General features: G+C 38.5%; 1 protein-coding gene across 1 annotated transcript in view; it reads left to right on the forward strand.

Annotated features, from left to right (window-relative positions):
• LOC149165851 (NAD(P)H:quinone oxidoreductase-like) overlaps nt 1–14998 on the forward strand; it is a 103646-nt gene extending 88648 nt beyond the window's left edge. The window contains exon 3 of the mRNA XM_089432403.1: nt 14557–14998. Coding sequence (XP_089288529.1) covers nt 14557–14855 — 299 coding nt within the window. The 3' untranslated portion in view covers nt 14856–14998. The remainder of the gene's footprint in view (nt 1–14556) is intronic.
• Nucleotides 14999–16322: the final 1324 nt, after the last annotated feature.

The raw sequence follows: 16322 nt of genomic DNA on the forward strand, positions 1-16322 counted from the left end.
ATGCTTCATGAAAGTTGAAAGTTGTTTCATTTCATTTCCATTTATAACATTTCATTTCATGTTAGATATTATTTGTTGTAATGGTTACACTTAGCTTACAAGTACAAATTTGGTGATCAATGATGATAAATGTTATGTATTGAATTTTGAAAGCTTGAAACTTTAAGATTGATGAATCATGAGACTCAATATGTTGTATGTTACTATGTTTTTAACTTGTGGACGTGGTTGATGAAGATTATAACTTCTAGATGATTGTTGTTATATGGTTCAATCTATGTTTTTTTATGTTTTTTACATCTAATTCATTATTCTACATGTTTTTGTTGACATATATGTATCAAAATATAAAAAATAAAAAAAATACATAAAAAAACGCTCCGGGATTCGCTCCCAAACAGGGAGCTTCTCAAAATGTCACTCCCGCTCCCAAGTAACACTGACCGAAAATAAATACAAGTACATGCGCAACACACTACAAATCATCGACTGGAGGAAACAAAACAAGCACACAAGTGACACCGTTGTTTTTGGATCATTGTCCCCAGAAAAACCCAATGTGGGAAAACCGGTGCAACTATCTGAGGGTTTTGATTATTAAGCAGTTTCTGAGTACAATCTGGGTGCTAAAACCGGCTCACCCAACAAAGAATAATCTCGGCAGTAGTACCTCTCTACTCGGAAGTAGATATTTCCGCTGAAACCCTGGATAAACACTCCAACAGCTCCCAACTCCATCTGCCCCACAAAGACCCCAACGTCAGCCTCTAGGGACTGCGTTAGCCCTTTCTGGTCCAGCGTCTGCCCAACGTCACTCTAGCTCTCCTTGCGTCAGCCTCTAGAGGCACTGCATTAGCCCTTAGAGCCTCTGTGTCACCCACGCTGGCTCTCTGATGCACTGCTCAAGTCTTGGCTACTTCTGCGTGAGCCCTGGTTGGCTCTGCGTGAGCCTCTAGTTGGCTCTATGTCCCTCTCCCGACTTCTGCGCTAATCCTCTTGTTACTATCTCTGCCTCTCTATTTCTATATTCACTGCCCCTCCGCTGCAACTTTGATCACTCTTTCAACTTCCTCAACAAACCCTGCCCCAGAAAATCGAAATCTTGATCAACTCAGTGTGTTCTCCAATTGACCCTCAAGCCTCTTTTTATACTTTTCTCGTTGACAATTCAACGACCGAGATTAAGTCCCTAATCAACGGCTAAGATTAATTCTAGCTTGATCCATGACTTTTGGACCATTCTAACACAGTTTTATATTAATACACATTAATATTTTATTTTCCCTAAGTTTAGACTTAGGGACTCCATTAAAAATATTAATTATTTTAATATCTCTCAAACTGTTTAGAATCTGCCCAAACCATTTCTGGGTATTGGAGATCTCATGTGCCTTAGCCTCTCCACCAAGTTTCGAGGCTAGAGCACATCCGATGCTACCCCAAATCAACAATATTCTACACAATCACACCAAGGAATTAGAGCAAGACCCCTCCCCTTGCCTAATCTTCAACATGCTCTTCAATAGCAAAATAAAGTCAATATGAGCAGAAAATTTTGAGATAAATGATTTCAATGAAATGAACTTGAAATTCAAGCTAAGGCCAAGGATCCCTGCAAGCACAAAATCATAAGATGAGGCCTTGGGAAACAACAAATGTGGGTTTTCCTGTGAGCTTGCTCAAGAGTGGGATGATTCCTCCAAGAATTTCCCCTCACGCTTGAGGCTTGATCCAAATTATGTTTCTACACAACTTCAAATACACATTAGATCCATATGGGTTTAGAAAAATACAATGACAAAGAAATTTTAGAGATTTATTGGAAATCAACTAAAACATTCCCTATCTAGAGCAAATTTTCAAAACCAAATGCCAATGTAAGGTAGCTCTACATTAACAAATCTCTAAAAGCATAATGGAAATAATGAACATAATAGCACAAGTAGAAAGATGAAGCACAATGATCAAGATATTACCATGCTCAAGAAAAACAACACCTCATAAGTGAACCCCAAAGTCTTTTATTGCAATAGAATGTGAGTGTACACAAGAGCAGAGCTTCCCCAAGCACAATAGCTCGTTTCAATGATTCATAGTGAGAGCTCAAAGCTAAATTATATAGAGAAATGGGAGCAAGTCCCAATGCAACAACCAAGTGACAAATGGAAATGGACAAGATCTCAAGGAAGGAAATCGAATTCCAAGTGGAGATGGAGCCATGCCACATGTGAGTCTTCAACAAAATCGAATTCTTCAAGCAAATCGAATTATCCAAGTGTGGAGACAAGCAAAACCAAGTGTGAACCATTCAAGGATTTAGCTCATGCCAATTTCCATCATTAAACCAAATGATGACACCTCATCCTCATGCCATACATTGATCCTCCATCTAGCAATTGCGTGGGCCTCGTTGGGTAATGCGTTGTACCGTTTGTTGAGTGGAGATGCTAAGTGTGAGAGCTAAGAGGAGTGGAAGTGGAGACAAGTCTCCATCAAATATTCCATTAAGATATTCCTCCACATGTGATTATCCTCCATAAATTCAATTTGCCAAGTCACTAGCTCGATTTCCCTTCTTTAATGCCAAAAATTCGATTTCCACATGTGGTCAATGCATTGATGATGTTAGGTGCCAAATCATCCTCCACTTGTCCTTTGACTTGAGATAATTTCCAAGTCATTTCCATGTCTTTTTGTCACATGGAGTTATTTATTTTTCTCTATTTAATTTATTTATGGGCTAATTTATTGCCAGATTTCCTACTAAGCTTAAGAAAAGTGAGTTTTGAGGTCTAGAACTTATTGTTTACCCCTCAAAGTGTGTCACAGTAAAAATTTGAGGGTGAGAGATGTAATTTTGAGCACACATACCCTATACAACTTCTTTAGACATCACTTATTACATTTTACATTCAGATTTTATTCAAATTTCCACTTTGCGGGAAATTTAAAAAATGACCCCCAGACTTTAATCAAATTTCACGAAATTTTACGAGTGATCTGGTATGGAAATATACAATGAATCTGACACTAGGACTCACCCAAGACCTCACCATCAAGGCACACTCCAACTTTGGGGTTATGCTTGGAGGAAAAAACTCAATTATTATTAAGTCCCTGTAAGCACCTAATAATCAACCAAGTGAAAAAATACTTCCCAGAGTAAACTCACTTGATGACAAGGTCCCAAGTTACCTAGGCCTGTTACATGATTCAACTCATCATACTAGCATCACTTTACGTCATCCCCATAGGGCGTGTGGAATTAGAGTACAACAAAAGAAGATGAGAAGAAGAAATAGAGTTGGAAAACTCTGATGATATCATGAAGCCTCTAATACATCCTCGGGCATGGAGTCTTAATTTTTTTTGAGGTACATTTCAGTGATCGACATCTGGCTCCACATGGGGATCCATGTTAGATAGGATGTGATAGTATTCAAGAACATGAAATCTACATCCACCAACAAAGACATATATCAGTGGCGTCTGTTTAAAATATCATCATATAAAGTCAAATACATAAAGTGGAAATTTATTCTAAGAGCATAAATGATAATTTTTTCAAGAAATGAAACTACTTAACCAAAATGACAAGAATGATGTTAGAAATACAATATAGAGATGCCCCATGTGATCAAATATTCTCTTTGTAGAACAATTTGAGTAGTTGGTCATTGACAAGTAGCTCAAGTGATTCTTCATCCAAGGTGCTCAAATGGTAGGAATTTTGTCCAGCTGCTTCAGTGGCGTCTGTTTAAAATATCATCATATAAAATCAAATACATAAAGTGGAAATTTATTCTAAGAGCATAAATGATAATTTTTTCAAGAAACGAAACTACTTAACCAAAATGACAAGAATGAAGTTAGAAATAATATATAGAGATGCCCCATGTGATCAAATATTCTCTTTGTAGAACAATTTGAGTAGTTGGTCATTGACAAGTAGCTCAAGTGATTCTTCGTCCAAGGTGCTCAAATGGTAGGAATTCTGTCTAGCTGCTTCTATGATAATATATGTCCAAGCCATAAACTGTCAAACTTACCATGGTTACTTGGCTTTTCATTCTTGCGATCCCATAACAAAACCATATCACTATTAGAAAAATTCCTACTCTTAGATGAATTGCCAATATTTCTTTTAACCTTCGATTGATTTTTACAACAATTTTCAAAGGCTCTTCTCCTAGTTTCATCCAATTCTACAATTTGGTCAATTCTATTTTGCACAACATCTTTCTCAAATGTAAAACTTTGTAGAAGTTGGTAAGCTGGTAGCCTTAAGTGCACAAGAAGGGTGACATCCAACCCATAAACTAATTCAAAGTGACTCTTTCCTGTTGAGCTCTTCTTTGTAACCCTATCAACCCACAAAGTATATTTAATTTTGCTATCTCACGCCCTTTTGTTATCCCCTACTATCTTCTTGATGATAGTGATCAAATTTTTGTTGCTAGAATCAGCTAGGCCATTACCTTGAGGATAGTAGTTAGATGAATGGGATAAGACAATATTGTACTTAAAGCAAAATGATGAGAATTTAAGAGCTAAAAGCTTTGGCATTGTCAGTTGTGATCTTGGTAGGGACACCAAAACAAGTGATAATCTTATCTTCAAGAAAATACATCACTACTTTGTCGGTGATGTGTTTTGTAGGGATGGATTCTACCCATTTAGTAAAATAATCAGTGGCAGTTAAAATCCATGGGTAGCCATTACTTGAATTTTCGTTAAATTTCCGTATAAAGTCAAGCCCCAAATGTTGAAAGGGAGCTTCCACGACCACAGGCTGAAGAGGCAAAGAAGCTAACTTTTGCTTCCCAGTTAATAGTTGACAAGCTTGACAAGCCTCATTATACTTGTGCACATAAGCAAAAATGGAAAGCCAATAATAACTAGCTCTTAGGATTTTATGGGTAGTAGTCTTAGTAGCGTAATGCCCTCCACAAAATCCTGAGTGAAACTCAGTAAAAAGCTTTTTGGCTTCAACTTCATCAACACATCTAAGTATCACCTCGTATAGATTTCTCCAACCTAGAGCTTCCTTCATAATGCAATACTTAGTTGGCCTTAGCCTTAATGCTCTTCTTTTATGGCCAACTAGATGGCTAGGACATGACAAGTTTTGCAAATAATAAATAGTGTCTTTATACCATTCAAGTTGGCTTAACCTTTGAAGTTTTGATGAAGTTGATTCCAAATCATTTTGACAAATCAATCCTAACGCCCTCATATTCCTCTTAGTCAAAATTTTGGCCAACCCTTGGCCCTTTACCAGCTTGGTAGGTCTAATATCTAGATCACATTCTTGAATTTTTGAGACCACCTAGCCCTGGTCTCTAAACAATCAGTTTGAGTTAAAATTTGTTTCACAGCAGAGTGGGGAACAAATGCAATCACTCTAGAATATCCCACATATACTCTGAATTGCTTTAGGGACTTGACGAAGGCCTAAGTCTGCTTCTCCATATTGATTTGGGGTGGCATCGGATGTGCTCTAGCCATGAAAATTGGTGGAGAGGCTAAAGCACATGAGATCTCCAAGACCCAGAAATGGTTTGGGGAAATTCTGCCCACTAAAGGAGATATTAAAATAATTAATATTTTTAATGGGTTCCTAAGTCTAAACTTAGGAAAATAAAAATATTAATGGGTTCTAAAGGACATGGATCAAGCCGAATCTAATCTTAGCTGTTGATTAGAGATGTAATCTTGGCCATTGAAGACTCAACAGAAAAAGTATAAGAAGAGGCTTGAGGGTCAGTTGGAGATACACTCGAGTGATCAGTGAGTTTGATTTTCTAGAGCGGGGTTTGTTAAGAGAAATCGAACTAGTGATCAGAGTTGCAGCGAGGGTCAGTGAGTACAAGGCAAAGAGGCAGAGATAGTGCCGGAAGACCAGTGCAGAGGCAGAGAGGCAGACACAGAGCCAGAGGGAGCCACGCAGAGGCTAGCAGTGACTGCGTAAAGGCCAAAAGGGCCTACGTGACTGACGCAAAGGCTTCAGAAGTGACGCAATGGGCCAGAGAGGCTACACAAAGCCTCAGAGGGCTGACGCAGAGGGTTTTAGGCTGACGCAAAGGCCAGGAGGGCTGATGCAGTGCTTTAGAGTGGGCTGGAGAGGGTTTCGTGGAGTAGACTTTCAGAATATTTTCTTCCGAAGAGAAGTATTACTGCCAGATTATTTTCTCTGTCGGGTGAGCCAGTTTGACACCCAATGTATTCAATAAAAGCTGCTTAATAATAGAACCCTCAGAACTGCTGCACCGATTTTCCTAAGTTGGGTTTTTTCTGGGGACGATTGTCCAAAAATAACGGTGTCCCTTATTTGTTTGTCTATTTCTTTCAGCCGTTGATTTGTAGATGGTTGAGACTGTATTGTGTTTATTTCAGTGTTTATATGGTTAAATAACTTGTTAGAAATTAAACAAGTAGACGAAATAAACGAGGGAATACAGATACAATTTCCAATGGGTAATACTTAGAAATTTCAACACTCCATGGTTCTATATTTTAACTCAAACCCTTGAAGGGATCTACTCATAAAAGCAATAGGTTGCTGATACCCCTCCTCGTTCTTTTGAAGCAATACTCCAACAATAGTATTTTCAGATGCAAAAGAGAAAATAAAAAATTCCTTTGAATAATCAGGGCTCACAAGAACAGGTGCTCTAGCAATGGAATCTTTAATCTCCTGAAAAGCCTTTCTTCCTTCTTTTCCCCAAACAAACTTAGCATCCCTCTTTAATAGCGATTGAATGGGCTTAGCTATTTCCACATAGTTTGGAATAAACCTTCTAAGAAAGTTGATCTTTCCTAGGAAGGATTGAAGGGTCTTGATATCATACACAATATCATACACAATTTGAATGGGTCTAGACATCTGAGCTGCAAAAGAAAAATCTTGGGTATGCTGGTTAGTAATAAAATCTAGAGCCTACAAAGAAAGATCCACAGTTATAGTAGATTCATATCATCCCTGTATGAAGAGCCCTTAGATCTGCGATATAAGGGTCAAGATCCTTAGTTTAGTTTTATATTTTCTTCAGAATTAAGGATCAACCGATTTAGAGGGAGTTGGTGCCTTGGAAAAGTCTGCTTTCTTTTGAAGATAGGTCGAGCCTCAACAAAGAAAGGATTTCTGTGTTTTCCCAGTGAAGTTTACAGCTCTACTCTGAGCATTCTATAGACTAAAGTCTGAGGCCCTAATCAAAGGTCAAAGACTATGTGAAGATGTCTAGCAGTTGATGAAATTTTGTTGAAAAGATTGATAACAGCCATTCATATCCTTATCTAGCAACTGAATCAATGGAAGCTCATGTTGGCACCCTTGAGTACCCTTGGAAGTCTGGCAGCTGGGAGAAGAAGTGCATGGCACTTTGAAGCAGTTCCTTGTAACAACCCCTATGAGCAGAAAATAGAGGTGCCTTAGACCCTGTTCTTGGCATCTTGGAAAAATAATCTGGATGCCTGAATACGAAATCATGAATTGGGTAATTTGATGCATTGATAACAGTCAACAAGGAAGGATAAGTCAGCTGCTTTGTGATAATTTCATGAGAAAATTTCTTCTCCCTAAAGTAGGATCATGATTATCATTTAGCCGCCACATGAAAAATATCATCTCTCGTAATGGAAGCTCATGATTCAAGGCTAGATGATCATCTGAAGCAAAATTTTAGAGGGAGCTATAAAATCCCTGATGATTTCTCTTGCCTGATGATTTTTGATAAAGGCAAGTTATAACAGATGAATATGGTAACTCTGATGCATATGATGACCCTCTTCTTTATCAATGTAAGAGAAAGTGGAAGTTAAGATGGAAGACCTAGCCTTGATGCACTTAAAGATCTGATGAGATGGAGAAGCTGCTGATATATATCTTGTGGGATCCCTGGTGTTCTTGATAAACACCTATCATATGTCTCGCTATAAAGACTCTGAGTGGATCTATGAATAAGCCCCATAGAGGATAGTTGCTTATTGAGATATTTCTGTGATTCTATGGTCTGAAGTACATTGCCGAAATTTGCTGGTGTGGCAGTATGGTGAATGGAAAGTGCACATTTAGGTGCTATAACTCTTGGAATTCACTTTACTTCGTGGATGAATCAAAGATTGGGAGCACCATTGAGGTTGAAAGCAGCAAGCATGGCTTACTATGAAGCCATTCGATTGAAGAAGCTCTTCAGTGAGCCATTTGTGCACATTCTGATATCCACCATTGCATATTAGTCGCTGGAAGCAATCAAGCTCCATCATTTTAGGATGAATGTGCAGGTTCCCTCTCAAAGCCTCTTGGTAATGTCAAGTTTATCTTCCTTCAGAGAGAGGCGGGGAGTCGTGGATTGACCATACTAAGAGGGTCTCGATTGAACATTGAGCTCTGGGAGCTCTTAGGGGGGCCTGGGGTACTTCTTGAAGTTATGAGTGACTGTAGGGTGAGTGGTTCACCTTCCCCTATAGGTGCGTTGTGTATAGGGTGAGTGGTTTCACTTTCCCTTATGAAACCCCGTGATGGTTGACATGTGTGTAGGGTGAGTGGTTCACCTTCCCCTACGATTGATGACATATGCATAGGATGAGTGGTTCACCTTCTCCTATGGCATATGAGCAGGATGAGTGGTTCACCTTCTCCTGCGGATACCCTAGTGAGATGCATATAGGCATCTGTCAGTTGTCACATGTGGACATGTCGGTGGGACATGGTTCATCCTTTCCCCACATGTAGGATGCTCATTCCCTACGATTAATGGTTGACATGTTGGTGGGATGTGGTTCATCCTTTCCCCATGTGTAGGATCCTTCCTACGATTGTTGGTTGGCATGCATGTAGGACGTGGCTCATCCTTTCCCTACTCTCTGTGGTTTGCATGCGCATAGGATGTGGTTTATCCTTTCCCTACATGTGGTTGTGAGTAGGATGTGATATATTATTTCCCTGCTATTTCTCCAGTATCAACGTATCCATGTAGTCCGGGACACATGGGAAGTACCTCTCATTGTGAAAATTCCTAATCCTCAAGGAACTCCTACTGCAGCAAATTTGAATCAACTTCACCTACTTGATTTTAATTACATTCATCAAGTTAATCTTCTCAAATATTGAAGCAAATTACTTTTGCAGCCTACACTACTTAAATTTGATGACATGAAACAAGGAAACTGAGCAAAGAACAAGATACATAGGACACAATTATTTTTGACAAAATAGTCTCCGGAAAAATCTAATGCGGGAAAATCGGTGCAGCCACTCTGAGGGTTTATTATTATGCAGGAGAAAATTATGAATACAAATCTAGGATGCTCAACTAGCAATCCTTTACAGAGAAAATACTGGACAAAAGACTGGTGAAATGTTCTCACCCTGTCACTGGAGAATCAGTGACTGATCCTCAGCTCTGAGAGGCTTTGCGTCACCTTCTGATGGCCTCTGCATCAAATTGTGTCACCTTGGGCAGCTTCTACATCGCCTCTCATGGGTATTACCTTACCTCTTTGCTTTCGATCTTTTGCTGGTTGAGAAATTGACTTTCCTGCCTCTAGTCTCACATCCTGGCTTCCGGCAACTGAACTTCGAATTCCCTCAGCAGAAACTCAACTTCCCCTCATTGACTGCGCTGCCTCTGCGTCAACACTGCGTGGGCCAACGTCAGCTCTCCTTTGGACGTCTTTCTATCCTCTATGTGCCTTGTATTCTCCGGAGAGTCCTTCTCCCGGATTCTCACTGCCCTCTGCCGCAATATCTCCCCAATCGATTTTCCTCCTGAGAACTTCTTACCTCAGAAAATCGACATCCTCAATCTCTCTGTGTGTTTCTAAATGAACCCCAAGCCGCGTCCTTATACTTTTCCTGTTGAGACTTCAACGACCGAGATTAACTCTCTAATCAACGACCAAGATTAAAACATGACTTGATCTGCCTTCTAGGTCATTCTCACCCATATTTTGATTAATACCCATTAATATTTTAATTTTCCTAAGTTTAGACTTAGGAACCCCATTAAAAATATTAATTATTATAATAAAATACAATCTCGGTGGAATTTCACCAAATGGTTTCTGGGTTCTTTAGAACTCACGTGCCTTAGCCTACCTACCAATTTTCAAGGCTAGAGCACATCCGATGCTACCAAAAACTAACACTTATTTAGTCAATGAGTTGGGAAAAGTGGCTAGGGACCATAGCACTACCGATGGACGCATCGTGTACTGTCGTACTACTTATGTCTAGGATGCATGGTGTTCAACCAATTTGATCACTTGGGATCATGTCTGATTGGGGGTTCTATCCCTGGTTATGTGCACTGACTTTTGTCAGTAGAGAGTGGCAAAGTATTGTGACTCACTCTCGATCGATTCTTCTTCATTATCTATATTAGTGTTCAACAGAGTTGAGATGAGATGCAGATACAATTCATGACGCAGGGTGGCATGATGAATTGGCAAGTGGAATTCTCCCTAGTTGAGAGGGAGTGTTAAAATTGGCAACTAGGGCCAAATTCCACTTTGGATAGCTCATTTGATGGAGATGATTATTGCATTGAATTCCTCTTTTTGAGAGTACCAAAATTGACCTAAGATCATCAAATTTGGATAAGGAGAAATGTGTTTTTGAATTTATCCCCACTCATATGCAAATTGTCAAGGTTGGCCTCACCTCCATGTAGGTTCATAAAGCCCAAACGTCATGTCTCTTGACCCTCACCAATTTGTATATATAGAGGTGTCCTCCAACCTCATTTGTCACATCCAAGGGCTCTAATGTATCTTTGAGGCAACCGCAGATTGGAGGAGCTAGGAGGACAAATGTTGGGTCTGTTTTGGTGTATACTCTCTTCCACAAGTCCGATCTTGAAGCAGAGAGGCAGCGACAGGTCTGGGCAGTGAATTTAGTGAGGTTTCTATTCTGTTGAGAAGGACACATCTCTGTGTACTCATTTCAGGTGGGCCACATGCCTTGTGTGTTTTGGACAAGGTGCCGAAAGGCTGTTCTGAGGAGTAGAACAAGCTGCAGACCTAAACCCGATGCACAGGTAGACATAGAGGCTTGTTGGGGGTTGTTTGTAGCCCAAAACTATAGCCGAAGTTGGTCAGATTTGTTTGAAGGGAGGACTGCAACAATTGACACAAGATCTGGGCAGACAAGCCCTAACTGCAGACATTTGACCATAGAGTTCTTCATCTCTTTGACTAGGTTTTATTGCTCATTTTAGGACTGTCATGGGCTCATCATAATCAACAAAGGAGGCCGCATTAAATGAACCAGGACCAAGCTCCTTTTGGAGACTATTTTTTTGCTGCTTTGAACTCTGTTGACCACTGGTTAGGGCAGAGCTTGTCTGCTATTATTTGAAGACGAAATTGCAAACTTGTCTGCGCTGTATCTTTGGCATATGGTCAGTGGTTCTGGTCATCATATTGGCAAATCAATCTTGACATTGATTGTACTCTCTCTCTCTTTCTCTACTGAACATTTGATATTAATAATAAGAAGATTTGATTAAGGGCTTTCCCCATATTGGGGTTTTTCCCCGGCTTGAGCCAATTCTTGTGTTCTTTTGTCTTGGCTTGTCTTCTGAATATGATTACTTATGTTCTTTCTTCAATTAGTGTTAATGAAATAACAGTTTATGTGATTTCTATTGAAAGAAATGAAATTAAATTTGGGCTCATATGAATCATTAAAGTAATTGACCTAAGCAAAGAACATGTTAACCTAAAATTAACACACACACACACACACACACACACACCAAATGTCCCCCCACCCCCCTTGAATTTACCTAAAATTTGGGGTTGCTCGCACACGTCCCCCTTGTGGGTGTCCCAGTTCCCATGTCCCTCCATCTCGAAAACTTGGTGGAACATTGTATATTTGTTAGCTTATATTATTAATTTATAATTATATAGAAATTATATATATTTTATAAATATCTATTTGTTAAGTTTATAACTTACTAACTAAAATATACACATTTTTTAAATATAATATATATAATACTTTATATCATATATTTTCCCCGAGGGTTAGCTCAATTGGTTGAGTCCCCATCGTTAAAGCACCTTTGTTATTGAGAGGTCACAGGTTCAATTCTCTCAACACTCTCAGGGCCAGGCTTCGTGGTTGAGCCAGCAAGAAGTGATCCCTTCGGGTGGATCTTCCTGGTACAAATATTTCATGGATGTAGTGGTCATTGATCTCTGGGGCCCGTGAACCACAAAAATAAATAAATTTATATCATATATATTTAATATATAAAAAACCTTTATAACATTTATAGTTAATATATAATGTTTAACATATATATTATATATTACCTTATACCTGTCCTAATGGACCATGAGTCACGACCTATAGGCTATACCATATAACATTCTAAATAATGACATTAAAAAATTAAAGCACCGGCACTTGCTTGAATAAAAAGACTCAAATTTGTTCCAGAAATTGCTTTGACTAAACCACCTTGTTTTCACCTTAAATGATTAAACTTAGTGGTGGAATGTTTGAATATCTAATATAGGAGGTCGTAGACTTGATCCCATCTTGCTATGATATTCCTTGATGTTATTAGGGAAGCCTCCCTTGTGTGGGATTTCATACTCTGCTAAAACAAGGGAAGTGATTAGTAAGGTAACAGTGATAGCACTTCCATGTTACACTTGTCTAGGGCCTTGTGAAAGGATTTGCACTAAGGTGCTAGGTTTTGTGATTACAGGCACAAGTGCTCTGCTTGCATAAGCGAATGACATTTGAGGGGCAAACAAAACATAGTGCAGGCATTTTTGTTTTGCTAAGATTCTGTGATAAAGGGGTACTCTTTCATCAAAATCCCATAGGATGTGCACTAGGCCTTGGTTGCTTATTCATGCCTCTAGGGAAATTGGACCTGGTGGGTGGCCTGACATACTACCATGACCCCATTGACAGAGTTCATTTATTCATATAAGTCTTTCAATTCTTCAAACTCATCCACATCATTTTTCATAATTACAGGCAACTGGAATTTCTTACTTGATGCAGCTGCTACCACATTTTATTTGCTGCTTCTGTGCTGCACCACAAGAGAAAAGCTTTGCAAATATGTAATCCATTTTGCGTGTTTGTGTAAAATCTTTGCTGGAGTGTTGATGCATTTTAGTTCCTGATGGTCTGTCAACAACCAAAACTTCTTTGTTAAAGGGTAACATCTCTAATATATAAAAAATTTAAAGTTTGCATAATGTCATTTGTCTCCTGATTGATTATAGGCAGAATATTTCATTTTTGGCTTCATTTAGCATCTTAAGGGCAAAAGCCTACCTTTATGACTCATCACAGTTATCTAATCCCAGAAGTGTCACATTCAACACAGAATTCTTTATCAAACTCATGCAAAGATAAAGCAGAAGCTTCAGTTGCCTTACTTTTCATCATCTTGAAACTTTTTTTGTTGCTTTGGTTCATAGAAATGTGTTTTTCCTGGTGCAATCTGTCAATATTCCACATATTCCACTTAAGTCAATAATAAACTTCTAGAAATGTACCATGTCTAGAAAACTGCATACCTTATTTATTCTCTGGGATGTGGTCCAATCAAGGACAGCTTTGACTTTGCTTACATCCATTCTTATACCTTCAGATGATACTTAAAAACTCCAGTATTCTAGCTTTTCTACCTATCCGGATCCCCAAATTCACTCCATTCCTTTACCCATTTTCAAGTTGTCATAGAGCTCACCTGTGTTCCTACAGAGAAGTTAGAACCAAATATCATAGAGGTACAGAGTTACCATATATGAATGAACTCCTTCAGTACTTGGCTCATGGTTCCTGTGAATATAATGGGTGCATTAGAAAAGCCCAAAGGACATTACAAGCCATTCACACAGTCCTAGAGTCTTGAATCCAGGCTGAAGTTTGAAAATGCAGGCAACTACCTCTAATCACCATAACCCCTCCCCACCAATTCCCGTTTTTCCTGAATTCCATTCTTCGTTATATTTTTCCTCCCTTATTGTGCTAACTGTTCACAGATTGAGGCAGCTGATCTACTCTCCCAAATATGGGATTCAACTGGACCCTAATTATTTTGGACAACCAAAATTCAAGGAAAAATAGACAACAAACTAAAAGATGAAAAAACAATTGTTTGCAGGAGGGATGCACTACATCGGTTTAACAGCAACTCAACCGATGGAAAAAATATCTAAGGTTTTGAGCTGACTTAAACTTGGAAAAGTAATAGGTCCCGGTAAATTGTAATGAGCATTTACACAAAACAATTTGCAGAACCCATCAGTGATTTCTTGTGTTTTTTAATTCCAGAAGTAACCTACAATCATGCATCTGCTGTTGAAAGGAGCTGACTTGAACTTGGAAGAAATAATAGGCCGTGATAAATTGTACAGATCTTTTACCAAAAAGAATTTGCACAACCCATCAGTGTGTTCATGTGTTTTGCAATTCCAGAAGTAACCTATAATCATGCATCTGTTGTTGGAAGGAGTTGACAAATGTGGCAGACTTCTTTCAGTGATTAATTGATATCTATTGGGTTTTGTGGTCAGCTCCCTTGAAGAACGCTATAGATTGGGCATCTCGATCTCCCAATGTGATGGCGGGCAAACCTGCAGCCATAATGAGTGCAGCTGGATCCCTTGGTGGTGCAAGAGGTCAGTATCACTTGAGGCAAATTGGGGTCTACCTTGATTTGCACTTCATCAACAAGCCAGAGTTATTTGTAAATGGTGAGCAGTCTCCTCGGAAGTTTGATGAAGATGGGAATCTTATTGATAAAGACATAAGAGAGCGTGTCAAAAAGCTTCTCCTTGCTTTGCAAGTATTTTCCATTGAACTTCTGAATTGATAAACTTGACATGGATTTTTTCACTAAAGTTTTAATTTATAAACTTTAACATAGAAACAATGGACACATCTGTGAGAAGTTCAATGTTTTTTTGTATAGATTATGAACTTACACTTAAAGATTTGATCTCATGCTTCTCTTTATATGCATAAAACCTCTATTTTATGTTCTGGCATGCAAGCACTCTACCACAGTAGTCCTATATAGACCACCACCTCGTGTTACTCATTATCATCTAAAATTCATTACAAAGAATAGATAAGTTTATTTTTCGTTCAACTGATACTTGAATTTTATGATGATCTTCATTGCAACCACTTTTGTTGATATTTTGCGAAACATTTACCTGGTTTGATTTTCCCGAGGAGAATAGTGTTTGCAATTATTGTTCCTCAAATACATATACAATGCAGTCTAGAACATCATCATCTCATAACAGAAACTAATAGCTCTTTAAGTTTGTTAATTGCATCTCTCATGTGCTGTGAAACTTCTTATGTATGATTCTCTTCTTTGAGGGTAATTTCATGAAACTGGAGGTTATAATTTATCCAATCTTTTTGATTTTTGGAGTCACTTATTTTGAGACAATGAATATAGCACTTTGGGTGCCATTTCAATCTTCAGCAGTCAGATGTATGAAATAGAAATTTAGATTAGTTTTATGTTACCTTGAGTTTATTTGGATTTCATACATTTGACTACAAGCCAAGTATAAAGATTACCCTCTTGATTTGCCAACTTTCTGTAAAGTGCCTTCCATGCACATCAGATGTATGTGCCATCCCCCACATGTTTCTCTCATGCTGCCACTTATCTCAGGTAACTAAAATGATGGAAACAATTTCTGATAAACAGATTCAAAGGTTTAAATGTAATTGAGGCATTTATGTTGTAGATTTGTGCAAGGATGCTTGGTTCACTGATATTAAGTTATATCTGAAAACAGACTCTGAGAAATGTTAATTTTGGGCAGAGGATACAAAATCCTAATCTGAAATTAAGTGAAAATGCACTCTATAAAAAGTTTGCTTCATTGTGTTACCAAGAGGAGAGTATGTGCAGAATTTCCATATATTAGATGCCAAATATGTATGAATATTGTTTTATTCCTTTGTCATTTAAACTTTATCAGTGTTAACTCTCTACACCATGCGTGTACTCAAGTCTCATATTCATTAATTTGACAAGAACGCTACTCACAGATGTTAGTGTTTGGACATGGTAAAAAAATTGCAAGAGTGCTGAAAGTGACTAATTAAACATTTTGACCCCTCAACATTCAAGAGTCACATAAATGTTGGTTTGCAACTAAAGGGTAGTTGTTTGGAAACTACCTTCACATGACCATGAAAGACCTCTTTCAAGGTTCAACATTTAAGTCTGCACAATATGATATTCACCAGTGTGATAGCTGTTGTGCACTGTTATGAAAGTTTACTACTTTGAGACTCAGATTTAGACTAC

This window comes from Pinus tabuliformis, chromosome 5_1 (assembly GCF_031772625.1).
Source record: "Pinus tabuliformis cultivar Carrire ecotype Pingquan chromosome 5_1, CPIR1, whole genome shotgun sequence".
NCBI lineage: Eukaryota > Viridiplantae > Streptophyta > Pinopsida > Pinales > Pinaceae > Pinus > Pinus tabuliformis.